The sequence below is a fragment of the Oncorhynchus tshawytscha genome, linkage group LG33 (assembly GCF_018296145.1).
Source record: "Oncorhynchus tshawytscha isolate Ot180627B linkage group LG33, Otsh_v2.0, whole genome shotgun sequence".
Classification (NCBI taxonomy): Eukaryota; Metazoa; Chordata; class Actinopteri; order Salmoniformes; family Salmonidae; genus Oncorhynchus; species Oncorhynchus tshawytscha.
This window is the reverse complement of record NC_056461.1, coordinates 17,464,042-17,491,927: the sequence shown is the minus strand read 5'-3', so window position 1 is coordinate 17,491,927 and position 27,886 is coordinate 17,464,042. Positions and strand designations below refer to the sequence as shown.

General features: G+C 43.2%; 1 protein-coding gene across 3 annotated transcripts; it reads right to left on the bottom strand.

The window, feature by feature from the left end:
* Positions 1-1,008: 1,008 nt before the first annotated feature.
* Positions 1,009-27,027, bottom strand: LOC112230498 (uncharacterized protein C18orf25 homolog). 3 transcript variants are annotated; one of them, XM_042311298.1, is made up of 5 exons: positions 26,798-27,002; positions 24,853-25,707; positions 5,499-5,696; positions 3,946-4,057; positions 1,009-3,634 (listed from the first exon to the last, which is right to left on the bottom strand). In XM_042311298.1, exons 2-5 carry the CDS (start codon positions 25,634-25,636, stop codon positions 3,436-3,438), a joined length of 1,293 nt encoding a protein of 430 aa, XP_042167232.1. In that variant the 5' UTR covers positions 25,637-25,707; positions 26,798-27,002; the 3' UTR covers positions 1,009-3,435. The 3 variants fall into 3 exon arrangements, with proteins under 3 accessions (XP_042167232.1, XP_042167234.1, XP_042167233.1); XM_042311300.1 differs by lacking the exon at positions 5,499-5,696 and having other exon boundaries at positions 26,798-27,003; XM_042311299.1 differs by lacking the exons at positions 1,009-3,634; positions 3,946-4,057; positions 5,499-5,696 and adding an exon at positions 9,598-12,816 and having other exon boundaries at positions 26,798-27,027.
* Positions 27,028-27,886: the final 859 nt, after the last annotated feature.

The window sequence follows — 27,886 nt, the reverse complement described above, 5'->3', positions numbered from 1 at the left end:
CAGACACAAAGAGCGTTACACTGATCTCGGAAGTCTGATGTCAATAAAATCCCCATCACATAGCTATCTTTGGATAATAAAAAGATATTCCTGCACACAGATTAATTTCTGCATTTATTTGCAGAGTCAAGCAAGTACATGGTGGAAATATTTGTTTAATATTGTGTGTAGGCTACGATCGTTGGTTTGTGAAATTAATTGCAAACTCAATGCAGTGACAGCTCGGTCATCCTCCAGCAGGCAGCAGTTAGCTGAAATGAAGTCAACACCATTTTCATGCCTATGACATGGCAGGGGTAGGGGAAGGTAAATGGTGACATGCAATATAAACCTGTGGATTGTTTACAACATATTGAATAACCTAGTATTTTACCATTAATGTCAAGGACTCGCTTACTGGTACTTAACGATGGTCCTTACCTCTGTGAACATTTCGTTTTGATTTCTGCTAGGACAGGGCCCTCTGGTGGTCAAGTGTGTACTCTACAATCACATACATAATTTCAATGAAAACGGCACGAACCAACAGCTACTCAGATATCCAATCACCTCCTTCAGAGTTCCCTAAAATACCAGCACATAACAATTTAATTTATTTTCTAGGCTAGTAAAATATCTATTAGCAATTGTTCTACTCACCAATGACAAGGGGACTAGCCATGGGAATTAGCATACAGCTGTAGTGGTGGCCTCAGGATTAACAGAGATGGCAGAAGGGCTCCGTGGTTGAGGTTAGGATAGGCAGATCGCACAGCTCTGGTCCCCCTTGCCTGACCTCTGATCCTGTCCCTTTGTCGGTGAGGGGTCATTGTTCATGAAGAGAGGGAGTCCTCTGTGCTGTTGGGGTACTGAAGAAGGGAAACACTGCTCTACACAGATATTGAATCAGAGACAAGTAATAAGTGAAGCAGAAACATCCCTTTGTCACTCTGATAAGGCAAAGACACTGACAAACCCAACAGTACATGGTGGGAATTACATAAAATAAAAATCACAATCAACACAGTCCTTAATAATACTTTATTTATTTAGTTTTAAAATAGTTTCCTTTTTGTTCTTACAGACATCATTTCAAAGAAGTCCGGGACTTGCAAAATATTAACTCTCATTTCTTGTTAATTTAAAATAATGACAGTAAAATAAATTAAACAGAACAAAAGGGTTAAATTACTGAGAGCAGGTTGAAACAATGTTTGACTTGAGGACAAAAATGTAACAATGGTATGCGCAACCATACTTGAGTGATGCTGCCCTAGTTTCTTACAGAAAGCAATCCACTAAGCCTAAAAGGTATGACCAATGTCTTAACTGACAAACAATAATCATAATGAAGAGCTACACAACAAGAATGGGCTTAGCGGTGTTTGCATGCAAGAGAATAGGTCTGGAATAAAAAAAGTACATTCCAGTGCTAGCTGCATGCAGTGGAGAAAACTGGCCAGTTAGAAATCGTCATGGTGATACTGAAATTCCAACATAATCATGTCATCATCTAAATTACACAGTATTTTTCTCTGGAAGGAGGAGGTGATGTTAACACATTCAAGTTGAAATCAACTAAACAACTTAAGAATAAATTCATAGACCTCAAAATAATTTAATACATGCAAAAGGAAATAAAAGCTGTCAAAAGCTTAAACATCACAAGTCTGTAAGGATTTGAAGTCTTTCGTTGACAAAAATTTGATTAGAATTTGGTTCAGTTCCTGGTGTCAAGGACTTTTCCCTTTCTGTGACCAGGAGTGAATTAAATGCTTCAATATAACCCTCTAATGAGGGAAAGAGAGATAGAGACCAAGAGGTTAATGCAGTTCAAATGGATGTGATGTTTCATAACAGATCATTGGTAAAAACTAACTAGGCGTGGTTGCAGTCTCACCAAGCCTGAAGTACTGCATGAGTACACAATAAACAGGAGAACCAGGTAGTCCTGAGGAATCAGGGTTAAAACAATTCGTACTTTAAATAGGTATCTCTATAAAGCCCCCAAATGGGCACAACACTCACCAGTACTTTCCTTGTTAATATCTACGTCGTAAATTCACATCTATTATTAAAATAACTTTTTTGTAGAGGCGGCAAAATCCGCCACACTTTAAGGTAAGAGAATATACATGACTTTGAAAGAAAATAGTTCACATTCCAAGGCATTCAGGCAATCTTCGCTTTTTAATGTTCAATGGAAGATACATTTCCTCAGATGTCAGAAGGGGGTCTCGAAAAGTTTGGAGGAGGGATATCTCATTCACACTGATACACATACACACAATCCACATAAGTGCACCCAGTTAGCACTGCACTGGGTCATACAGTCACTGACTACCAGAATGACACCTGGGACACTTTCAGACTGTTCTCCATAGCAACGGGCTGGCTCAACAGCCAGCAGACCTGTCTTACAGTAACAGTACTGTACATAACCTGCTATGTCAGAGAGCTGCAGCAACTGTTTAAGTACAAACAGGACTGCAGTACTCATCTTGTCCTGTGTGTCTGACCACTAGCTACTCAAAGAGAAAGACAGGAACTGAACATAGACCAGTGATGTGGTTTGTTTCCTTGAATAGATAGTATTTTTTTCCTATCTAGCTAGCTTAGAACTTGATTTAGCTACGGTCTTAAAGGCATCGAGTCACTGACAGCATAGTTATCAATAGTATAAATTAAACATAATTGACTATATCTTTTTGTAAGCGAAGTAAGGTAAAAATCAACATTATTACGGTAGTTTGACCAGTGAGAGTGTGGAGCCAGTGGTCAAATCTTAACATACTAACACCTAAAAAAGTGACTCTTATCGAGATGTATGAATCAGGTCAAGCCACCAAAGCCCTGTCACAGGCCGGCGGATCATGCTGTAGAAAGTGTACCAGTTGCCATTTTAGTATCAACTGAAAGCCCAGTCCAGTCAGTCGGAGAATAGGTCACCAGTCTGTAGTGCAGCAGGCTCAAGCCACTGATCCTGCCCCGCCCTCATGCAGCAGCTTTTAAGTCTTGTTACAGCTAGAGGACAGAACACAAAGTGCCTACCTACCTACGCACGACAGTCTCCGGGATGAATGAGGTACAGGACAGGGAGAATATTGCTATGTGTTTTACTGTAAAACGTCTCTATGGTTCCACCTGCTCTAGTGTCTTGCCCTCCTGATTATAATATATTTTTAAAAAACGAACAGGAATCACCTTAGTTAAAATAGCTTTTGATACACAGTAGGTTATAAACAAACAGCACTCAGCAAGAAGAGAAGAGTCCATGGGGCTGCATCTCAAGACACCCTATTCCCTATATAGCACACTTCTTTTGACCAAATAGGGTGTCATTCGAGACACAGCCCATGAGTCACAGGTGGTGGCTGTAATACTCAGGAAGGGCTTCCGCCGTGGTGGGGGAGGAGGAGGAGAGGGGTGTAAGGAAGTCTTCAGCACACAAGTTGCTCAAAGTAGGAATTTGTGTCTAGTATCCTCATCCAGAGTGAGGTCCACTACTTCCGGAGGGGACACCCAGTTGGGCTGGGGGGACACGGTCGTCCAGAGCTGGGAGGATTGCCTTGTGCTGTTGTTGAAGTGCTCCCCTGAGTTGGGCTTCCAGGCAGAGGACAGGCTCTGGATCACTCCGGCCCTGGGATGGGCACATCTGTTAAGAGAAGCAGCACAATAACACAACAAGGACATTAGAGCAATGTAAGATAAATATTTGGGCAACAACATTACACTGAGGATTTGGTAAGTGCAAACTATGCATTGCAGTTCACCAGTTCCTTGATGTTGTCACACAATAAAACTATAATGACAGTTTTGTTGCAGCAATAAAACAGTCGCATGACCATGATTCTCAAATGAACACGTTTCAGAGAAACACCATATAACGATTGCAGTTTCGTAGTGTTTGCAGTGCAGGCAGATGTGACCTCAGTGTGTGTTGTAAGTTATGCTTTCTGAACTCACCTTGTGTTTTCTTGCACTCCTACTATTTCTACCTCACTGTCTGAAGAGGGGATGTTGATGTGGCCCTTGTGCTGAGGGGGTTCCCTGTGGGCCAGTTCTGCCTCCATGTGACCTGCAACACAACAATGCAACACACTTTAGAATGCAAAGGGACATGTAGAGCTTTGCACCCCAGTAAAACAAATACAACAAAATTCATTGTGAAGTTAGGGGAGACTGAAATTATACAGTTCACACACCTCTTCTGGAAGTCTAATGGACACGAATATCTGGTTTACTCTAAATTGCAGTCGATCTATGTCAATTTATACTGAACAAAAATATAAACGCAACAAGTGTTGGTCCCATGTTTCCTGAGCTGAAATAAAAGAGCTCAGAAATCATTTCCATGTGCACAAAAAGCTTACTTCGCTCAAATTTGGTGGACAAACTTGTTTACATCCCTGTTAGTGAGCATTTCTCCTTTGCCAAGATAATCCATCCACTTGACAGGTGGGGCATATCAAGAAGCCGATTAAACAGCATGATAATCACACAGTTGCACCTTGTGCTTGGGACAATAAAAGGCCACTCTAAAATGTGCTGTTTAGTCACACAATCCAATTTATTTATAAAGCCCTTCTTGCATCAGATGATGTCAAAGTACTGTACAGAAACCTAGCCTAAAACCCCAAACAGCAAGCAATGCAGGTGTAGAAGCACAACACAATGTCACAGATGTCTCATGTTGAGGGAGCATGCAATTGGCATGCTGACTGCAGGAATGTCCATCAGAACTGTTGCCAGATAGAGAAATCAACATTCAACTACTAGAGAAATTGGCAGTAACGTCCAACCGGCCTCATAACCACAGACCATTTGTAACAACGCCAGCCTAGGACCTCCACACCCAGCTTCTTCACCTGCGGGATCATCTGAGACCAACCACTCGGACAGCTGATGTGGGGAAAAACTAATTCTGATTGGCTGGGACTGGCTCCCCCTCCCATCGTTGGCCCACCCATGGCTGCGCCCTTGGCCTCTCAAGTGAAATCCATAGATTAGGGAATTAATTAATTTATATTGACTGATTTCATACGAACTGTAACTCAGTAAAATCGTTAAAATTGTTGCATGTTCCATTTATATTTTTGTTCAGTATACAGCTATGTCAATTGACTAACTGAATTGCTATGAAATACATGTACAGCAAGACGAAAAAGAAAAAGGCAACCTCAAAAAGAAAAACAGCATTTGCAGCACCAGAAAGGAAAAGACAAGCAGATAGACGGTGTCATTTCTCCATCAAACTCCAAAAGATCTCCCCTTTCCAACCTTCGGAGCACAGTACAAAATGTTCTATTCAACCGTATCTATGTCATGGAGCTTGAGATGGAGGAAATTACATCATTTTGACAATATTACCAGGTCTTCATCTCGGAGAGTTTGGTTCCTATCACTACTTGTTGCCCTAAACAATCTTCTTGTGCCTGTCAAACTGTCTGCGGATTATACAGGAAGTCATCCCAGAGAGGGTGGAAATTTCAGTGTGATATAGCGAGTTTGTAACTGACCTGCTGAGAGAGAGCACAGATGCTGTACTCTTACTGCCCCAGAGTTTGCTCCCATATCCTGGTCCCTGTGTGTTTTTAGCCTTTCATGTGTTATCACGGTTGTCCGGCGCAGGCACACTCTCTCCACAGTCACACTTAAGCTCTCCTGGTTAGAATCAGTGTCCGAAATATCATAGTGGCCCACTACGGGAGGCCCGTCTGTAGAAACAACAGAAAACACTTCATTATTCAAATCACGGTGTCTCTCAGGAGGTCTCACGTTAGCAGACTTCAGTGTTCGCAGCAGACATAGCTACCTCCATGAGCACAAATGCATTCTTTGCCATTTACCCTGTGAAAAGGTTACAACCCCACTGACAATATCATAAGTGTTGGACCAAGTTGCTTGCAGCACCCCATGGCAGACGGTACACAAAACTGTAGCAGAGCAGTTTGTAGGTCTAGAGCAGACTGTTTGTAGGTCTAGTATAACAGCGCACGATAGGATTTCAGACATGGAATGACTGAGGGGATCAGATACATCATAAAAACCCACATTCTACAACTTCCAATATTTTAATTAATGATCTTGACTGCTTAATGCCACCTGTCATGCGCGGTAATGAATGACCATGCATTTCAGTTGTAAATATTTTTGTTGCTAGACAATTAACAAGCTAGTAATAATTTAACTATTCAACCTTTGTTTTGCTCAGCTGTAAATCCAGGGTTTGGTTTTAGGAGTGGGGGGACATAACCTGGCAGGTTTCTTTTTGGGCCTCTAAAGCTCATTTCCTGCATTTTTACACAATCCAATATGCCAGCTCTATTTAGAACAAAAAGTAAGCAAAATTGCCCAAAGTCATCAAGCTAGGTAAGAGAACATTAAAAAATTAAGTGATTAATAAGACTGAATTAGATCAAAGGTAATTCAATAATAAATATTGTGTTGCACCTTTAACCAATAGCCTAACAACTTATCATCTCTAGAAAAAAAAGACTTGATTCTCTTTATTAGGCATCCTCTATATCAAATTTCAGCTAGACTGACCAGCCAGCCCCATCTGCCTGCACACTCGACCTCCACCAGTCTAGTCAATAACTCAACTCTCCCAACACAAGTTCCTTAACAGTTCCCATCTTTATTTTTTTTGTTCCCAAGTGAAAGGTAAAAATAAAATAAAAACACATACACCTCAAATATACATTAACAACCAGAAACAGCAAATTCTCCAAATAATTAATCTCATAGGCCTAATAGTACGATAGAGCTCTTTTTACATCATTTTTTTGCACATAATAAAGCGATGTCACTCCGTCCTGTTGCTAGTGGTCCACCACCCTGCAGCACCTCAACCCAACACACCCCACTAAGGTTTAGGATCTTAGTGAAACATTCATTATTGGTTTAGGGTGTTTTAGGCCAAGGCCAACGTGACAACCCACAGGATGGCAGACACCCAGGGCCAGGACTGAGCAATCCAGCAGCTAGGGATTTCCGAAATAGGTATCTTCCATGACGTGGGCACGTTTTCAATACAGACTCCTTTAGTCGTACTGTATTACATACAAGTAATCCAGACCTCATGAAAGTTGCCCAGTATACCCTTAATCTTGTAATACATTTCTTAGCCGCTATAAATGCTTGGTTACACTGTTTCTTCAGATGGTCTCCAGTATCAACATTTCTAAGCAAAAAAAAAACAAAACAGGGAGATGGGAGAATCTGTAGACATGCTGAGATAAAAGATCATACTCTTTGTCAGAATCCAGCCAGCCTTCACAAGACCATAACATATGCAAATATGTCCCCTTTTGTGTTTACATCTCCAGCAGAGGAATGACATTTCTGAGTGCATGTAATTCAGTTTCACTGGCATATATTACATTCTAAGGATGGTCTTAAACTGCAGTAATCTATGACTGAGATGATATGCACATGACTGGGCATTCAAACACATCTGTATCCATTCATCATCATCGATAGCTTCTACCAGGTCTTCTTCACGTTTTTGTTTTTACATGTTTTGTGTCATCGGGAAAAGCCTCTAATACCCCTTGACCAGTTTGTAAAACAACTTGTGGTTTGTCATGCCGCCTAAAAAATAAAAGCATCTGGCGTGTTCAGGGTTTGCTTCACAGAGAAAATAAAAGTGTTGCGTTCACCTCAGCTCCGTCACAGACTGGTCTTCCTTGGCTACCTGACCCTGTGGAGACCCCTGTCACCATCTGATCCTCTTAAATTGAGGCATGACAAAGAATTACCTTGGTGTACATTTATACATAATTTTATCCAAAAATAGAATCAAATGGTTCAATAATTGAAAATGACCATTATTCCCAGATCCCAGACTGTAGCTTTAAGCTGCTGTCTTGATGGGTAGACCTACAGTAGCTACAAGTCAAGAAGGAATGTTGTATCATTCACTGATATTGTTATATACTGTAAAAATCCCCTGAACTCTATAGACTGGTCTTGCCTGGCTGTCTGACCCTGATGGGACCCGTCACCACCTAATCCTGCACTAGAGGGCTGCATTCCCGCGGGATCCGACAGAGATCATTGCAGCACGAGACTGCTTTGAGATGAAAATGTACAGAACAAAAACATAAAAACGCAACAATTTCAAAGATTTTACTGAGTTACAGTTCATACAGTACCTTCGGAAAGTATTCAGACTCCTGGACTTTTTCCACATTGTTATGTGACAGCCTTATTCTAAAATGAATAACATTTATTTATTTAAATACCTCATTTACGTAAGTATTCAGACCAGTTGCTATGAGACTCGAAATTGAGCTCAGGTGCATCCTGTTTCCACTAATCATCCTTGAGATGTTTCTACAACTTGGAGTCCATCTGCGGTTGATTCAATTAATTGGACATTATTTAGAAAGGCACACACCTGTCTTATAAGGTCTCACAGTTGACAGTGCATGTCAGAGCAAAAACCAAGCCACGATGTCAAAGGAATTGTCCGTAGAGCTCCAAGACAGTATTGTGTCGTGAACAGATCTGGGGAAGGGTACCAAAAAATGCCTGCAGCATTTTCCCCAAGAACACAGTAGCCTCCATTATTCTTAAATAGAAGAATCTTGGAACCACCATGACTCTTGCTAGAGCTGGCTGCCCGGCCAAACTAAGCAATCGGGGGAGAAGGGCCTTGGTCAGGGAGGTGACCAAGAACCCGATGGTGACACTGACAGAGCTCTAGAGTTGCTGGAATGGGAGAACATTCCAGAAGGAAGGGGAACCTTCCAGAAGGACAACCATCTCTGCAGCACTCAACCAAACCAGGCCTTTATGGTAGAGTGGCCAGACGGAAGCCACTCCTCAGTAAAAGGCACGACAGCCCACTGAGTTTGCCAAAAGGCACCTAAAGGACTCTTGGACCATGAGAAACAAGATGCTCTGATGAAACCAAGATTGAACTCTTTGGCCTGAATGCCATGCACCACATCTGGAGGAAACCAGGCCCTGCTCATCACCTGGCCAGCCCTACGGTAAAGCATGGTGGGGTTGTTTTTCAGATGCAGGAGACCAGTCAGCATCGAGGGAAAGATGAACGGAGCAAAGTACAGAGAGATCCTTAATGAAAACCTGCTCCAGAACACTCAGGACCTCAGACTGGGGCGAAGGTTCACCTTCCAACAGGACATATCTAAGCACATATCCAAGACAACGCAGGAGTGGCTTTGGGACAAGTCTCTGAATATCCTTGAGTGGCCGAGCCAGAGTCCGGACTTGAATCCGATTGAACATCTCTGGAGAGAGCTGAAAATAGCTGTGCAGAGACACTCCCCATCCAACCTGACAGAGCTTGAGAGGATCTGAAGAGGATGTTGTTGTTTCTTTAAGTACTTTTTGCTTCGTCATTATGGGGTAGTGTGTGTAGACTGAGAATTATTTATTTTTTTAAATACAAAAATTAGAAGAAGGCTGTAACCTAACAATGTGAAGGGGTCTGAATACTTTCCAAGTGCACTGTGTTTTATAAACACTACCGGTCAAAAGTTTTAGAAAACCTAATTCAAGAGTTTCTATATTTTTACTATTTTCTACATTGTAGAATAATAGCGAAGACATCAAAATTATGACATAACACATATGGAATCATGTAGTGTTAAACAAATCAAAATATATATGTTATATTTGAGATTCTTCAAATAGACAGACCAGTTGTGCAAAGCCGTCAAGGCAAAGGGTGGCTATGTCATGGAAAGAGCATGTGTCCTTCATGTTTTGTACACATACATTCTTTATTAAAAACTTTGAGGGGGCCAAAATAAAATCACTCCCACCTGTTGTCGATCCCTGTTGTAATAGGAATCTCGGCTGCATAATTTGTGAGTGCAGACAGTGCCGTATGGGAGTCAAGTCAAGAGAAAAGGGCACCAGGTTCACAGCAGATGCCAGGCACTCCAAGGGATAAGGGCCCAGAGTTTTCCTGGCTGATCAGAATCACAGGGTCAGGAACAACTCTTGGCCCTCCCTATAACTAGGCCTAATGAAGATAAAAATGACTAATATAAACCAAGATTCTCACTTTGTTAATCATACCGGTCCTCAATGGAGAATAACCATAAAGGTATTTGATGCACTTGTAAAACTGGGCTCGCTCTCGCTCTCCAGTGAGATGCTGACATGATACAATACTGTGGTAAACAAATAGAAGACAATTTACAGTACTGTGATCCATACCAGACAATAAGGCAAACCAAATATATCAAATGAACTGTACACCATGAAATTAAAGGCAGGAGATGGAAGGTGGACAAAGTCTTGTTAACATAAAAGGTTAAAAAAAATGTATCAAAGAATGTCAATCACTACAATTCATGAGCATATGAACACATATTTGACACTGACATACAGCGAAGATCACAAGCAAAAAGTAAGAATTTGATGCAGTATAAACCGTGTGGAATTGATAACTGTCGCTATATTCCACAGTACATTTTGATCTGCAAATTGCGATATACCAAAAGATACAGCCGAACTGAATATGCTTCCAGATTTGTTCCTTTAGCTGTCCTGAATGTGTAGTGTTTTAAGAAGTCCTCTTCCTTCTTTTTTTTTTACCCCCCTTTTTCAATCTTGTCTTATCGCTGCAACTCCCCAACGGTCTCGGGAGAGAAGGTGGAGTCATGCGTCCTCCGAAACGTGACCCGCCTAACCGCTCTTCTTAACACCCACCAGCTTAACCGGAAGCCAGCTGCACCAATGTGTCGGAGAAAACACCGTTCCACTGGTGACCGGGGTCAGCATTAGACCGCTGAGCCACATGGGAGGCCCCATCTTTATTATTTTACAAGAAACTGGAGAAGGTTGTTCAGACTCAAGCAACAGGATCTGAACCAGAAAAAGCCACGTTGTCACCTGTATCTTATGTAGGCCGATATAGGAACCAGTAAACAAAACATACTCTTTACCACTCTGGAACCCAAACTCTGTTGTGTTAGTGTGAAACCTGGTTTCAGTTTGATAATACAAGTATTATCAATACAACTACTAGTCTAAAAAAGGCTGCGTTTGCTTCAAGCACAGGCCAGGTTGGCAGACAAACACACAACCAACACCCAACTACTAGGGACTATACCAGTATTGCGTTAGTATCGTGGCAAGGAAACAAAAAACAAAGCAGATTTAACATTTAGGAAAACAGCCCTAAGGTCAGAAACAAACATTATGTTGTCATCCAGCTATAGCACAGAATATTATATCTACAGCAGTTTTTTAAAGAACCAAAGAGTTTGATCTGCTTCGTGTTCTTTTTTACCATGGAAAAAATATTGTGATACAGGTATCGTTCCGGCCATACTAACCACTATGAGGATATGAAAATAATAATATTGATATTTTATCTCTTGTTCAACACAAAAGATAACACATCTAAGGCCCACAATCTGCACATAAAAATAAAAACATTGTTTCTCTCAACTGCTATCACTGTATTAGGCCTAATCTTTCACAGCATCAGTGCCACCACAACAGCTGTTCAGGTGAAAAGAGACATCCACTCTACCTACCTATAAAAGTTTAACAACGTTCTGAGTTGGACATCCAAATTCAAGGAATCATATGGGGCAGTGGGTATATTGCATTAAGAATATAATTCTCTCCAGAATGTTTACTGTTAGTAGAGCAGTATTTAATCAATTACAAATCCTAACCTAGTGGCTGTTGCTCTGAGTAAAATGGCAGTATGATATTCCTCACAACGTTCTCACTCCCAGCATGAATTCAGTATGTCAAGGCACATGCTATGAAGCAGCCCCCTGCCTAATTGGTTGTCTGGGGTGCTGTAAATGCACGTTTTTGTGCGAACTGACACAGTGTGTGTGTGTGTGTTAGCTGGTAAACATGTATACTTTTGGAATAGGCCATACTGCAAGCAATACAATGAGAGCCCTGACTTGACAGTCTCTGTCGATAAAATATGCATTGTCCATGTCAATGATGCATGTTATGCAGTACAAACAAGTAATTTGGCTCCGTTGAGTTGTTTAAAACGCATTAAGAGATTTCACATGGATTCAGTGCAGTGAATCACAGTGATTCAAGTTCTGCAGGCACGGAGGACTTTAGAGTGCCATTCAAATGTAATCACCTGTTTCTAACTGCGGTTGATTGTGTTGTTTTTGTACAGTCTTTATGTAAAAACACAGGCAATGCCATGCTCTCCGGGTTAACTAGTTTGGAATACTGCACATAATGGACTTTCAGTAGAATTGGTGGCTTGGTGACTAAAATCAAAAATAACATTTGGAAATCAGATAAGCACATCTGCAATCATCACTGTGTGCGTGATGGTAATGGAACTTTATCCATTCGGGAAATACAGCACTAATGCAGTCCATGAGTCAAACAAGCCCATCTAAACTTTCAATAGCCCGGGGTCGGAAATGTCCGGGTTTCCATTTTGGGTGGCCACTGGCACTACGTCAGGCAGGACGTTGTTGTTGAGAGGATCGGGGGACATGCTGCTCATGGTGATGTTCTCCTGGGCCAACATGTACGCCGCCATTGTCTCCTGCGACTCCGACGAGGGAAGGAAGGAGCTGGGCAGTGACAGGCGTGGCGCCCTGTGACGGTGCAGCACAGGGGCGTCGCTCGAGTGGATGGATGAGTCGCCGCTGTCGTGCGAGTCAAGGCGCGTCAGCTTCTCCATCCAGACGCGGAAGTGCTCCTCGGTCTGCTGCTGCATCACGGCGAAGCGTGTCATGGCCTCCTCCAGCACGCTGCCAATGCTGTTCCTGTCCCACGAGCCACCGCTGTCCAACAGGCCCTGAATCTGAGCGCTCACTCCGGAACCCTCCGCTGCACGGCAGAAGCCAGCTTTAAAGACATCGAGGCCAAAGCCATAAGAAACACAGTAGTACTTTTCATGTACGCTGGTGGTTTGATAAAAAATGACAAATTACAAGTTTTGTTGACGTGCAGATCGACGTTTTCATGCTGATGACGGACTACGTTTTCATGCAGTTGTAGCAGTCAGGTCTATGTAGGGAATGCAGTAATGGTTGATAACATGGAGTTCTACAAATCCATTCCGGACAGAAATTGGTGTTTTAGGAGATTGAGTTGCTGTACCTCTTCATTGAAAGTGTTTACTGAAGATTAACCGTCTATAGTTTTGGCGATAAGATAAAGAAACTAACTACACGCACGGTACAATTACAGCATACAATAATTAAAGATGAAGCACCAAGCCACAAAGTACCATGGTTTTGAAATTCCACCGTGGACGTCAAATGTACTTAAACAAGCAAGATATGACCTATTTGATCTAGCACTAGCAGGCAAGTAGCAGGCAAAGCATTTTACCACTACCTCCATGTTTTTTCTGTGCTTTAACCCAGTCTAAATAAGGACAATGCTACCTCAAATTAATATAAATTTGTCACCGCACTGCCAACTTTTTATTTTATTATTATTATTATTATTATTCAGGGAAAACCCATTGAGACCAGGGTCTCATTCAAGGGTGCCCTGATCATAGTAATACAAAAACAAAACACTGAGTAATACCATACGCCAAAACTGTAATACACCAGCTAGCAACATCATTGAGATAACAATGGAATGCCAGAGTAAGAAACAGAAGAAGAAAAAAACTCAATATGAAAGGTCAAGAGCTTAAAGCAATAATGATATTTATTTGATCTACAGTTTATTTTATTTAACTAGGCAAGTCAGTACTAGGGAAATTTATATTTGACCCATTGTACTGATTGAAGTTGAACAACACATTGTTTCTGTAATTCAAGAACTCATTTGTGAACCCAACGTCAGTGTGCTGCTAAGTTTAGCTTCCTCTACTGTTCCTGTCCCCATACCAGGCTCAAACCAGTGATCCTCTGCTTTGCAACATGTGACCACCCTCCTTGACAACTGTTAGAGCTATACAAAAAAGGTATGACAATGGAAATACATTATTCTATTTTTGTGTTATCCTCTAATTTTTCACATTCGTTGTAACTTAGACCTAGAGAATGACCAATATGGATTTTTTTAAGGCTGATGCAGATACCGATTTTTTTTTTTTTTTTGGGGGGGGTCAAGATGGCCAATATTTTAGGCCGATTTCAAAATCATTAAATTAGAAAATGAATACAGTCATGTATGAATTATAATGCATAAATTAAAAAAATAATAAGTGTAACCAATCTAACGACATAACAGTAATAATTTTATCTGAATAGTAAATCTCTTGATAACCTAAATAAATTAAGATGGCATAGCGCTACTCACAATACAGGTGAATGCCCATTCAATAAGAGCGTGTGCATGCATTGAGTTATTGAGCTTGTTCTGGCTGATCAGTGGAGTCTATGGTGCTAAGGATGACAAACAATCTGTTCGCCTTCCATTTGGGACTTACTAGCCTACTAATCAACATTTGTTATAGAAGTATCACTCCAGCATATCACACCTGTATGGAAGGACATTATATAGGCACTGCTATTAGTTTGAGAACATAAAATAACATATATTCAAAGCAAATGGGTCCTACCTAACGTCATTATTTGTGATCACGGATGCTTATGAAACTAGTATGTCATTTTCCGTGATTGAATTTTTTAAACAAAAATTAAACTGTCAGGACGCATCTCTAAACAACTCGGCTGCCAGGACGAAATTCGCTAGTTCAGCTATCTGTCAAGAAATGGGCAGGTTGTAACTTCATCCTACGGCTTGGATTGGATAGTGTGTAACTCCGCTCCCTTTCACATCTCCCTCCATCGCTAATATCACGTGCTGCTGTTTACCTGTACTATGAGAACTAGATCAACAGCGATGAAATTTGCTACCAAGCCATAACATTTGCATAATATCTAGAAAGGAGAGGAGGAAAAAATATGAAAACAATGCACGTTCTGTCTGAATTACTCAAATCTGCCCATGGTTTGAGAAGTGAGTACTCAGACACACGCTGGTCTACAGCTTTCTTGCTCCATAAACATGAAGGAAGATTCTTTACATAGCTAAACCCATTGCTAACCTTTATTTGGGCATATTAAAACACTTAATTATTTCCCTATTATAGCAATCTAATCCGACTTTTCAATTCACGGATACAATTGCGGCTAGTCAAATCAGCACACCAGGAAATAGCTAACCTTACAGTGCAAGTCAGATGGCTTGTTGCTGAAAATGGTGCATGCTCAAAATGATAACTAACCAACTAACGTTAGCTAGTTACATTGGCAATTAGCTCATAGCATCATGTTTATCTAACCAGCAAGGTAGCTAATATAGCAAGCTAGCCAACAACACAAATTAAAGGGTTAGTTATCGTAATATTTGCTAACAGATCGCATAGCTATCTGCTTTGCTAGATAGCTGGCTAGCTTATTGCATGCATGTCGGGGCACGTCGACACGAGCCTGATTGGCAAATCAACTAATATTTGCAACAGGAGTTTAATTTTGGTTACTTTAATTTTGGTTAAATTCAGTTCGCAATACAAAACCTTTCTTTTGGAGAATGAGCTAGCTTGCTGCTGATTTTCCGAGCCAGATATTCCTCGGCATTAGACTAGAAAGGCCAATATATGAGCTCAGTTTATCAGTAGTTCTCTACCTTAGATCCTATTTTACATGATTTGAAGTGTTTGTGTTGTGCTTGCCATTGTTTGAGAAACAGTATGCTCTTGCATACAGGGTGGGTGTCATGTTTTGGCTGATAAATGTACTGAAATGGGAATAGAATTGACATTTCAACTTTCAAATGATCGCATAAAGAGGTTTTACATTATACTGTCAATCTTCCATCGGAAACCCATTGAAATAGAAATATAGGCAATAGAGTAGACCTCACTATTTATGTTGACATTCGATGGTGGCTGGACCAGCAGCCATCTTTGTGGTAGTAATTGGAATTTAACAATCCTATTGCAGCAGTCTGAAGGGATATGTCGATTATATGATTGAAATATACCTACCCCATATTCAAGAGAATGCTTAGTCTCTGCTGATGGTAGGCACAACACAAAACTCACCTTATGCAAAATACAGTCTAAACTACACCATTGTGGGAGAAACAATATACACACACACTTGAAGTTGGAAGTTCACATACACCTTAGCCAAATACATGTAAACTCAGTACTTCACAATTCCTGACATTTAATCCAAGTAAAAATTCCCTGTCTTTGGTCAGTTAGGCTGACTACTTTATTTTTAGAATGTGAAATGTCAGAATAATAGCAGAGAGAATGACTTATTTCAGCTTTTATTTCTTTCATCACATTTCCATTGGGTCAGAAGTTTACATACACTCAATTAGTATTTGGTAGCATAGCCTTTAAATTGTTTAACTTGGGTCAAACATTTCAGGTAGCCTTCCACAAGCTTCCCACAATAAGCTGGGTGAATTTTGGCCCATTCCTCCTGACAGAGCTGGTATAACAGAGTAAGGTTTGTAGGCCTCCTTGCTCGCACACGCATTTTCAGTTGTGCCCACAAATATTCTATAGGATCGAGGTAAGGGCTTTGTGATGGCCACTCCAATACCTTGACTTTGTTGTCCTTAAGCCAGTTTGCCACAACTTTGAAAGTATGCTTGGGGTCATTGCCCTCACTACATGTTTGTCGCCAGACCCACTGGCTCCAGGTCATCTATAAGGCGTTGCTAGGTAAAGCTCCGCCTTATCTCAGCTCACTGGTCACGATAACACCCACCCGTAGCACGTGCTCCAGCAGGTATATATTTTTTAATTTTTTTTATTTCACCTTTATTTAACCAGGTAGGCCAGTTGAGAACAAGTTCTCATTTGCAACTGCGACCTGGCCAAGATAAAGCATAGCAGTGTGAGCAGACAACACAGAGTTACACATGGAATAAACAATTAACAAGTCAATAACACAGTAGAAAACAAAGGGGGGAGTCTATATACAATGTGTGCAAAAGGCATGAGGAGGTAGGCGAATAATTACAATTTTGCAGATTAACACTGGAGTGATAAATGATCAGATGGTCATGTACAGGTAGAGATATTGGTGTGCAAAAGAGCAAGTAAATAAATAAAAACAGTATGGGGATGAGGTAGGTGAAAATGGGTGGGCTATTTACCAATAGACTATGTACAGCAGCAGCGATCGGTTAGCTGCTCAGATAGCTGATGTTTGAAGTTGGTGAGGGAGATAAAAGTCTCCAACTTCAGCGATTTTTGCAATTCGTTCCTGTCACAGGCAGCAGAGTACTGGAACGAAAGGCGGCCAAATGAGGTGTTGGCTTTAGGGATGATCAGTGAGATACACCTGCTGGAGCGCGTGCTACGGATGGGTGTTGCCATCGTGACCAGTGAACTGAGATAAGGCGGAGCTTTACCTAGCATGGACTTGTAGATGACCTGGAGCCAGTGGGTCTGGCGATGAATATGTAATGAGGGCCAGCCGACCAGAGCATACAGGTCGCAGTGGTGGGTGGTATAAGGTGCTTTAGTGACAAAACGGATGGCACTGTGATAGACTGCATCCAGTTTGCTGAGTAGAGTGTTGGAAGCCATTTTGTAGACGACATCGCCGAAGTCGAGGATCGGAAGGATAGTCAGTTTTACTAGGGTAAGCTTGGCGGCGTGAGTGAAGGAGGCTTTGTTGCGGAATAGAAAGCCGACTCTAGATTTGATTTTCGATTGGAGATGTTTGATATGAGTCTGGAAGGAGAGTTTGCAGTCTAGCCAGACACCTAGGTACTTATAGATGTCCACATATTCTAGGTCGGAACCATCCAGGGTGGTGATGCTAGTCGGGCATGCGGGTGCAGGCAGCGATCGGTTGAAAAGCATGCATTTGGTTTTACTAGCGTTTAAGAGCAGTTGGAGGCCACGGAAGGAGTGTTGTATGGCATTGAAGCTTGTTTGGAGGTTAGATAGCACAGTGTCCAATGACGGGCCGAAAGTATATAGAATGGTGTCGTCTGCGTAGAGGTGGATCAGGGAATCGCCCGCAGCAAGAGCAACATCATTGATATATACAGAGAAAAGAGTCGGCCCGAGAATTGAACCCTGTGGCACCCCCATAGAGACTGCCAGAGGACCGGACAGCATGCCCTCCGATTTGACACACTGAACTCTGTCTGCAAAGTAATTGGTGAACCAGGCAAGGCAGTCATCCGAAAAACCGAGGCTACTGAGTCTGCCGATAAGAATATGGTGATTGACAGAGTCGAAAGCCTTGGCAAGGTCAATGAAGACGGCTGCACAGTACTGTCTTTTATCGATGGCGGTTATGATATCGTTTAGTACCTTGAGTGTTGCTGAGGTGCACCCGTGACCGGCTCGGAAACCAGATTGCACAGCGGAGAAGGTACGGTGGGATTCGAGATGGTCAGTGACCTGTTTGTTGACTTGGCTATCGAAGACCTTAGATAGGTAGGGCAGGATGGATATAGGTCTGTAACAGTTTGGGTCCAGGGTGTCTCCCCCTTTGAAGAGGGGGATGACTGCGGCAGCTTTCCAATCCTTGGGGATCTCAGACGTTATGAAAGAGGTTGAACAGGCTGGTAATAGGGGTTGCGACAATGGCGGCGGAAAGTTTCAGAAATAGGGGGTCCAGATTGTCAAGCCCAGCTGATTTGTACGGGTCCAGGTTTTGCAGCTCTTTCAGAACATCTGCTATCTGGATTTGGGTAAAGGAGAACCTGGAGAGGCTTGGGCGAGGAGCTGCCGGGGGCAGAGCTGTTGGCCGAGGTTGGAGTAGCCAGGCGGAAGGCATGGCCAGCCGTTGAGAAATGCTTAATTGAAGTTTTCGATAATCATGGATTTATCGGTGGTGACCGTGTTACCTAGCCTCAGTGCAGTGGGCAGCTGGGAGGAGGTGCTCTTGTTCTCCATGGACTTCACAGTGTCCCAGAACTTTTTGGAGTTGGAGCTACAGGATGCAAACTTCTGCCTGAAGAAGCTGGCCTTAGCTTTCCTGACTGACTGCGTGTATTGGTTCCGGACTTCCCTGAACAGTTGCATATCCCGGGACTACTCGATGCTATTGCAGTCCGCCACAGGATGTTTTTGTGCTGGTCGAGGGCAGTCAGGTCTGGGGTGAACCAAGGACTGATCTGTTCTTAGTTCTGCATTTTTGAACGGAGCATGCTTATCTAAAATGGTGAGGAAGTTACTTTTAAAGAATGACCAGGCATCCTCAACTGACGGGATGAAGTCAATGTCCTTCCAGGATACCCGGGCCAGGTCGATTAGAAAGGCCTGCTCACAGAAGTGTTTTAGGGAGCGTTTGACAGTGATGAGGGGTGGTCGTTTGACTGCGGCTCCGTAGCGGATACAGGCAATGAGGCAGTGATCGCTGAGATCCTGGTTGAAGACAGCTGAGGTGTATTTGGAGGGCCAGTTGGTCAGGATGACGTCTATGAGGGTGCCCTTGTTTACAGAGTTAGGGTTGTACCTGGTGGGTTCCTTGATGATTTGTGTGAGATTGAGGGCATCTAGCTTAGATTGTAGGACTGGCGGGGTGTTAAGCATATCCCAGTTTAGGTCACCTAACAGAACAAACTCTGAGGCTAGATGGGGGCGATCAATTCACAAATGGTGTCCAGGGCACAGCTGGGGGCTGAGGGGGTCGGTAGCAGGCGGCAACAGTGAGGGACTTATTTCTGGAGAGAGTAATTTTCAAAATTAGTAGTTCGAACTGTTTGGGTATGGACCTGGAAAGTATGACATTACTTTGCAGGCTATCTCTGCAGTAGACTGCAACTCCTCCCCCTTTAGCAGTTCTATCTTGACGGAAGATGTTATAGTTGGGTATGGAAATCTCTGAATTTTGGTGGCCTTCCTGAGCCAGGATTCAGACACAGCAAGGACATCAGGGTTAGCAGAGTGTGCTAGATCAGTGAGTAAAACAAACTTAGGGAGGAGGCTTCTGATGTTGACATGCATGAAACCAAGGCTTTTTCGATCACAGAAGTCAACAAAAGAGGGTGCCTGGGGACATGCAGGGCCTGGGTTTACCTCCACATCACCCGCGGAACAGAGAAGTAGTATGAGGGTGCGGCTAAAGGCTATCAAAACTGGTCGCCTAGAGCGTTGGGGACAGAGAATAAGAGGAGCAGGTTTCTGGGCATGGTAGAATATATTCAGGGCATAATGCGCAGACAGGGGTATGGTGGGGTGCGGGTACAGCGGGGGTAAGCCCAGGCACTGGGTGATGATGAGAGAGGTTGTGTCTCTGGACATGCTGGTTGTAATGGGTGAGGTCACCGCATGTGTGGGAGGTGGGACAAAGGAGTTATCAGGGGTATGAAGAGTAGAACTAGGGGCTCCATTGTGAACTAGAACAATGATAACTAACCTGAGCAACAGTATACAAGGCATATTGACATTTGAGAGAGACATACAGCGAGGCATACAGTAATCACAGGTGTTGAATTGGGAAAGCTAGCTTAAACAGTAGGTGAGACAACAGCTAATCAGCTAGCACAACAACAGCAGGTAAAATGGCGTTGACTAGGCAACGGGGCCGACAGATAAAACATAAACAAGCAGAATGGAGTACCGTGATTAATGGACAGTCCAGAGTGCATCAGCTATGTAGCCAAGAGATCAGTGTCCAGGGGGCAGCGGTGGATGGGGCAGGGAAGCTGGACTGGCGAGTGTTATCCAGGTTGAAAAAAAGTTAACAATGACTAAATAGCTTGTAGCTAGTTAGCTGGTTAGCTTCTGGAGGTTCTTGAGTGTGTTCTAAAAATTAAAAATAATAGCGATTCCGTATCACATTGGGTGAGGCAGGTTTCCGGAAAGGTATAAACAGATTAAAAATCAAGAAGAGATAGAAAGTAAATATGGGTCCGGTGAGTGTTTGGGACGCGGCGATTCAGACGGTTAGCAGGCCTGTGCTAACAAGCTAACAGTTCGTAGGCCCGGGCTAGACAAGCTAGCAGTTAGCGGACCGGGGCTAGACAAGCTAGCAGTTAGCAGGCCGAGTTTAGCAAGCAGGGAGATAGCGAGGGCTAGAGAGTTGGCCTTTAGGGGACATCGTGATGGGGTGAATCTGTTTATTCCTCTTCATGCGGTGACATCGATAGACCGGTCGTGGGCCCGGGTATTGTAGCCCAGGAGGATGCTACGGTGGTAGTACAGGTGCGCTGGCCGGGCTAGCTTCACGCTAAGTGGGTGGAAGCGCTAGCCAGGAGTAATCATCCGGGGTTGCGGTTTAGCTAGATAGCTAGTTGTGAAGATCCAGCTGAAATGTTCCGTTTGCGGTGGGAGTCCAGGGATGAATCCGGGGATGAAAAATAAATAGGTCCGTTATGCTCTGGTTAGAGTCGCGTTGTTCGAGCTGGCGAGAGCTTTCCGAGCTAAAGGTTAGCTTAGCTGATGACCGGTTAGCTGAAGACCGCTAGCATAGCTGGTGGTTAGCCGGCTAGCTTCAGTTGAGGGGTTCCGGTTCCGAAGTAAATATAAATACTTTAGGAAAAATAGCTACATTGGGTGAGGCGGGTTGCAGGAGAGTATTTGGAAGTATTTGGAAGCTTATTTTTCTTCAAAAACATTTTGCTAAACCTATGTAAAAAACGAAAAATAGACGATATATACAAGGGACACGACGAGACAGGGCGACTCACTGCTACGCCATCTTGGAATCAATCACAGTGTCATCAATCACTGGTCATCCCCAAAGCGTTCCTTCCAGTTCTTTGCTGCCAATGACTGGAACGAATTGTGCAAACCAGTATTTCTACTTGCACATCATGATCTGCAAATCTATCACTCCAGTGTTAATTTGCTAAATTGTAATTACTTTGCTACTTTGACCTATTTGCCTTACCTCCTCACGCCATTTGCACACACTGTATATAGACTTTGTGTTATTGACTGCACTTTGTTTATTCCATGTAAACGTGTTGTTTGTGTCGCACTGCTTTGCTTGAACTTGGCCAGGTCGCAGTTGTAAATGAGAACTTGTTCTCAAATGGCATACCCGGTTAAATAAAGGTTCAATTTAAAAAATGGTCCATTTGGAAGACCCATTCGCGACCAAGCTTTAACTTCCTGACTGAGGTCTTGAGATGTTGCTTAAATATATCCACAATTTTCCTACATCATGATGCCATCTATTTTGTGAAGTACACCAGTCCCTCCTGCAGCAAAGCACACCCACAACATGATGCTAACACCCCCGTGCTTCACTGTTGGGATGGTGTTCTTTGGCTTGCAAGCCTCCCCCCTTTTCCTCCAAACATAAAATGGTCATTTTGGCTAAACGGTTCTATTTTTGTTTCATTAGAGGACATTTCTCCAAAAACTATGATCTTTGTCCCCATGTGCAGTTGCAAACCGTATGGCTTTTTTATGGCGGTTTTGGAGCAGTGGCTTCTTCCTTGCTGAGCGGCCTTTCAGGTTATGTCGATATAGGACTTGTTTTACTGTGGATATAGATACTTTGTACCCGTTTCCTCCAGCATCTTCACAAGGTCTTTTGCTGTTGTTCTGGGTTTGATTTGCACTTTTCACACCAAAGTACGTTCATTTCTAGGAGAAAGAATGCGTCTCCTTCCTGAGCGGTATGACGGCTGCATGGTCCCATGGTGTTTATACTTGCGTACTATTGTTTGTACAGATGAATGTGATACCTTCAGGCGTTTGGAAATTGCTCCCAAGGATGAACCAGAATTGTGTAGGTTTACAATTTTTTTTCCTGAGGTCTTGGCTGATTCTTTTTTATTTATTTTGATGTCAAGCAAAGAGGCACTGAGTTTGAAGGTAGGCCTTCAAATACATCCACAGGTACGCCTCCAATTGACTCAAATGATGTCAATTAGCCTATCAGAAGCTTCTAAAGCCATGACATAATTTTCTGGAATTTTCCAAGCAGTTTAAAGGCACAGTCAATTTTGTGTATGCAAACTTCTGGTACAGTGAATTATAAGTGAAATAATCTGTCTGTAAACAATTGTTGGAAAAATTACTTGTCTCATGCACAAAGTAGATGTCCTAACCAACTTAACAAACAACAAACTAGTTTTGGCAACAAGAAATTTGTAGAGTGGTTGATAAACGAGTTTTAATGACTCCAACTTAGGTGTATGTAAACTTCCGACTTCAACTGTGTGTTTTGTTCAAATCAAAACCATGTGCGGTCAAAAAGTGATTGGAAACAACGCAATACTAGGTACGCCTTCAACGTGAATCACACATTTACTACTATGGTATGTCACAGCTTTGAGATACTACTATGTCACAAGGTTACCGCGGCACACGGTTCTCACAGTGAATACCACACAGTGAGGTCATATACTGTAGTAAAGAATTGCTCCCTACAGCAGCACAGAACAAACTAGCAAATTAGAGGTTAAACAATAACCCAATTGTAACATTCTCAATAAATGATGTCTATATTCCCACAACATGCCAATAACGACAGTCACAGTTCAACAAGAACACTACCGACGTGTGGATTACGTGGTGAAGACGCGATGTGTTGTAATCTTCAAAAGGCATGGTGAATGGAGACAAATTAAAACAGTGGAACAGTCATTAAAACATTCAACACTCAGTGATGCCCTTGCTAGTATCCATTTCAGATGAGTCCCAGAGTTGCAGTGCATGTCAGAGCAAAAACCAAGCCATGAGGTCGAAGGAATTGTCCGTAGAGCTCCAAGACAGGATTGTGCCGAGGCACAGATCTGGGTAAGGGTACCAAAACATTTCTGCAGCATTGTAGGTCCCCAAGAACACAGTGGCCTCCATCATTCTTAAATGAAAGAAGTTTGGAACCACCAAGACTCTTCCTAGAGCTGGCCGCCCGGCCAAACTGAGCACCTGGGGAGAAGGGCCTTGACCAAGAACACGACGGTCACTCTGACAGAGCTCCAGAGGTCTTCAATGGAGATGGGAGAACCTTCCAGAAAGACAACAAATCAAGCGTTTATGGTAGCCACCCCAGAGTAAAAAGCACACGACAGACCGCTTGGAGTTTGCCAAATGGAACCTAAAGGACTCTCAGAACATGAGAAACAAGATTCTCTGGTCTGATGAAACCAAGATTGAACTCTTTAGCTTAAATGACAAGTATCAGGTCTAGAGGAAACTTGGCACCATCCCTACGGTGAAGCATGGTGGTGGCAGCATCATGCTGTGGGGATGTTTTTCAACCGCAGTGACTGGGACACTAGTCAGAATCGAGGGAAAGATGAAGAGCAAAGTACAGTGAGATCATTGATGATAACCTGCTCCAGAGCGCTCAGGACCTCAGACTGGGGCAAAGGTTCAGCTTCCAACAAGACAATGACCGTAAGCACACAGACAATGCAGGTGTGGCTTCAGGACAAGTCTCTGAATGTCATCGAGTCAGCCAGAGCCCGGACTTGAACCCGATCGCACATCTCTGGAGGGACCTGAAAATAGCTGTGCAGCTCCCCATCCAACCTGACAGAGCTTGAGAGGATCTACAGAGAAGAATGGGAGAAACAACCCAAATACAGGTGTGCCAAGCTTGTAGCGTCATCCACAAGAAGACTTGAGGGTGTAATCACTGCCAAAGGTGCTTCAACAAAGTACTGAGTAAAGGGCCTGAATGCTTATGTAAATGTAATATTTTTATTGATTAAAAAAATTGGCATTTCCTAAAAGAAAAAAGTTTTTGCTTTGTCATTATGGGGTATTGTGAGGAAGAAAGAAAACTATCCATTTTAGAATAAGGCTGTAATGTAACAAAATGTGGAAGTCAATGGGTCTGAATACTTTCCAAATGCACTATACCTGTGATGTCTGGAGCAAATATATAGTGATTGTTACTTCATGGTATGCTAAATGTGGGTTACTTGGAATGTCTGTAGTAAATGTATTTAACATGGGATATACATGTGGTGAATATTACCGCTGGGTGGGTTGGGGTGAATGTGTCTGGTGTTGATTGTTACCTGGGATATCGGTGGTGATTGTCTTGCCGCCTGATGTCTCATCTTCAGAGGAGCTGGTGCTAGAGTCACAGGTGAGGTCGCTGTCACTTGTACTGCTGTCCTGCAACAGGTTGTACTTCTTCCTCGCCGCTGCCTCACGCTTCTGCCTCAGCAGCCGTATCCGCTCCTTGTGCTTCTGGCTCCGGTGACCTTTGACTTTAGCCAGCCGGCCGTTGGTCTGCTTCTCGCCGCCTGCTCCTCCTGCCACAGCCGGCTGGCAGCGGTTCTTCTTGGCTGCCATTGTGTTGGTGGACATCTCACTTTCAGAACGTGAACGCCGGGACTTTTGCCTGCTTGACGATGACGTTTGGCACCCTGCTGCCAGCCCGGTGTCAGCAACCGTGGTGCCCTCATCCCCTGACGCCCGCGAGGCGGCTCCCTCCTCACCAGAGGAGAGTGTGTCTGAGTCGGCCTGGTGGCCACTGGAGGAGGGCGAGAGCATACAGGGGTTGGAGGAGTCGCTCTCGTAGACGTGGCCTGAGGCGGGCTTGTCACTGCTGGTGGAGGCGTGCTGGGACTCTGGAGAGTCTCTCCTTAGCTCCTTCATGAGGCAGGGCATGGAGAGCAGGCTGGGCTCACCCTCCATATGCAAGGGACTGTCCCACTCTTCTCCTGGTGGAAAGCTGGTGGTGCTCTCTGTTTTAAAGGGCTCCCCCTGCTCCCCCCTAAAAGCAGCTGCTGACCCCACCTGTGCAGGACACTCTGGGAGGTTCTCGCCATCCACAAACTCCTCTGTGTCTGCCATCTTAAGGCTAGTTGAGAGTAGGGCCCCGTGGTCTGACTGTCTTAGAAGAGTGGGCCTGGACAGGAACTCACCTGGAACAACAATACATGTATATTTAGGGAAAAGGTGATACCTGGTCAGTTGTATAACTGAATGCATTCAACTGAAATGTGTCTCCTGCATTTTTATACACACACACACACACACACACACATATAAAGAAATGCAACTGTTTGGTTCAAACACCTAAGGAAGCTGGCTATTTTTCTTCTTTGCTAGCTGGCTAATGGTAGCTTTAGCTGTCTGGCTAGGTAGCTAGATTAGTGTGTGTGTGTGTGTCGGGGGGTTGAAGGGTGCATTTGCAGCCTGTAATTCAGGGCTTCATATTTTTATTGGTCCATTTTTAAGGTAGGATGCTCCAGTACAGTAGGTGGCAGTACTGTACTGTAACGTTGGATGCCATCTGCTGATAAACCCCACAAAAGAAGAGGCGGGGGCTAGAACTGTAGCTAGCTAGTGTCTTTCACCCCCGCCAGTCGTGCACCACTTAACCCGCAGTTCTGAGGGCAGGTGTTCGGCAGGCGGGAGCAAAGGTCTCTGTGTGCTTGCTAGGACTCCGGTACACAGCTGGTGGGACGAAACAGAAATAGGACACCGGTAGACAGTGTCCTTTGCTCCAGAAAAACTCATACTTGCATTTCTCTTTTGACACATTTTAATTGCATTGACAATCAGGGGAAATCCTGAATATCAAGTGTCTCACAAGCATGAAGATGGCTGGTGAATAGGAGGAGGAGGGGGGGCTTTAATACAGGAACCAATGGGATGCTTGGACCCAATGCAGGAATGCCCACATGCAGGAACGCCCTGAATTGCGGGCCGCTACTGAGAAAGGCTGCAAGTTTCCCATAAATCGATTGTTTTTGAGGAGTGGATTCAGTTGCGGGGAAGGACGGGTGATTTGTAAACATGGTCATCCATGCATTTGTTATACTAGCACGAACCCGCTGGGCAGATAACTACGTAGTTAGCCAACTACCTAAAATGGAAGAGACGTAACATTAGCTATGCTAGTGACGATTCGATTTAAAACGCATTCCTTTAGCTAGCCATGGTATGCTAGCCAGTTAGCACTGACGGCGTATCTAGCTATGTAGGCAAACATGCTAGCTAGCAACTTACCTTGGACCGGGTGTTACACGCTTGTTTCTTCAGTGTCCGACTTCTGTGACATCTTATTTTTATATATGCATATGTATTTATGTATGACTTATACAAATAATACACTTGCAACGTCAACCTTAGTCCATTCACACATACGAATACCAGCTAGCTACTTATTTCAAAATGTCCCCACCGGCCGATGTTCACATAAAAATATGCGTCACTTCCGTGGTTGTAAATGACATTAGGGAAAACTAGCACCTCGGTGCGTCTAGGAGGTAGTGTAGCTACGTAATCACTTCGGGTTTTTGTATGTGCACTCTGCATATTGCTTTTGAACTCAAATCAATAAAGCCGTGCTCACATTGACAGTTTGAAGTGACTCAAATCCAATTTATTTTGCATATCCGATTCGAATCTGTTCTTTTTCCTGCAGTCTGAACAGGCAAAAAGTACATGGAATCAGATATTTCAAGCCACATTTCGTTTGAAGTCCAATACTATACAAATCTAATTCCGGGACATGTCTGAATGGTCAAATCTGAATTTTGCGCTCGTGGTTTTTAGACTTATTCGGCATATCTTGTTGCTTGCTAGCTACTCTGACATTTTGACAATAACATGTGGTAGCTAACTAGCTTGTTAATTAGTGAATGTGCTAGAAAGCTACTTGACTGTTGTGGCTAGCCAAAAATGACTCATTTACAAAGTTTGATCATGTTATCCTTTTTTGGCGTTAAAAAGTGTTCTTACACTGATTTTGAACATTCAACGGACCTGGGAAACGTCCATGTCAGGCATTGTCACCTTAGCATGCTACATAACTTCTGAATGATAGGAAGCACCACCAATCAGCTGCATCATTTGTGGGGGACGACATGTTTACTGTTGCATTGTTTTCATAGGAAACAATTTGTGGCTCATCTTTACTTTCCCACCTATGATTTTGTAAGACAGCTAAAGATACCCTTAGACACATTCTGGAAAGAATATAGCCTAAACAGCCCATGACAAGTTAATGAAAAACCTTTATGATTTCCATAAACATTTATCATCTTTAAAAATACTTTCAACACTTACCATCCCCAAAATGTGTCATTTTAAAGG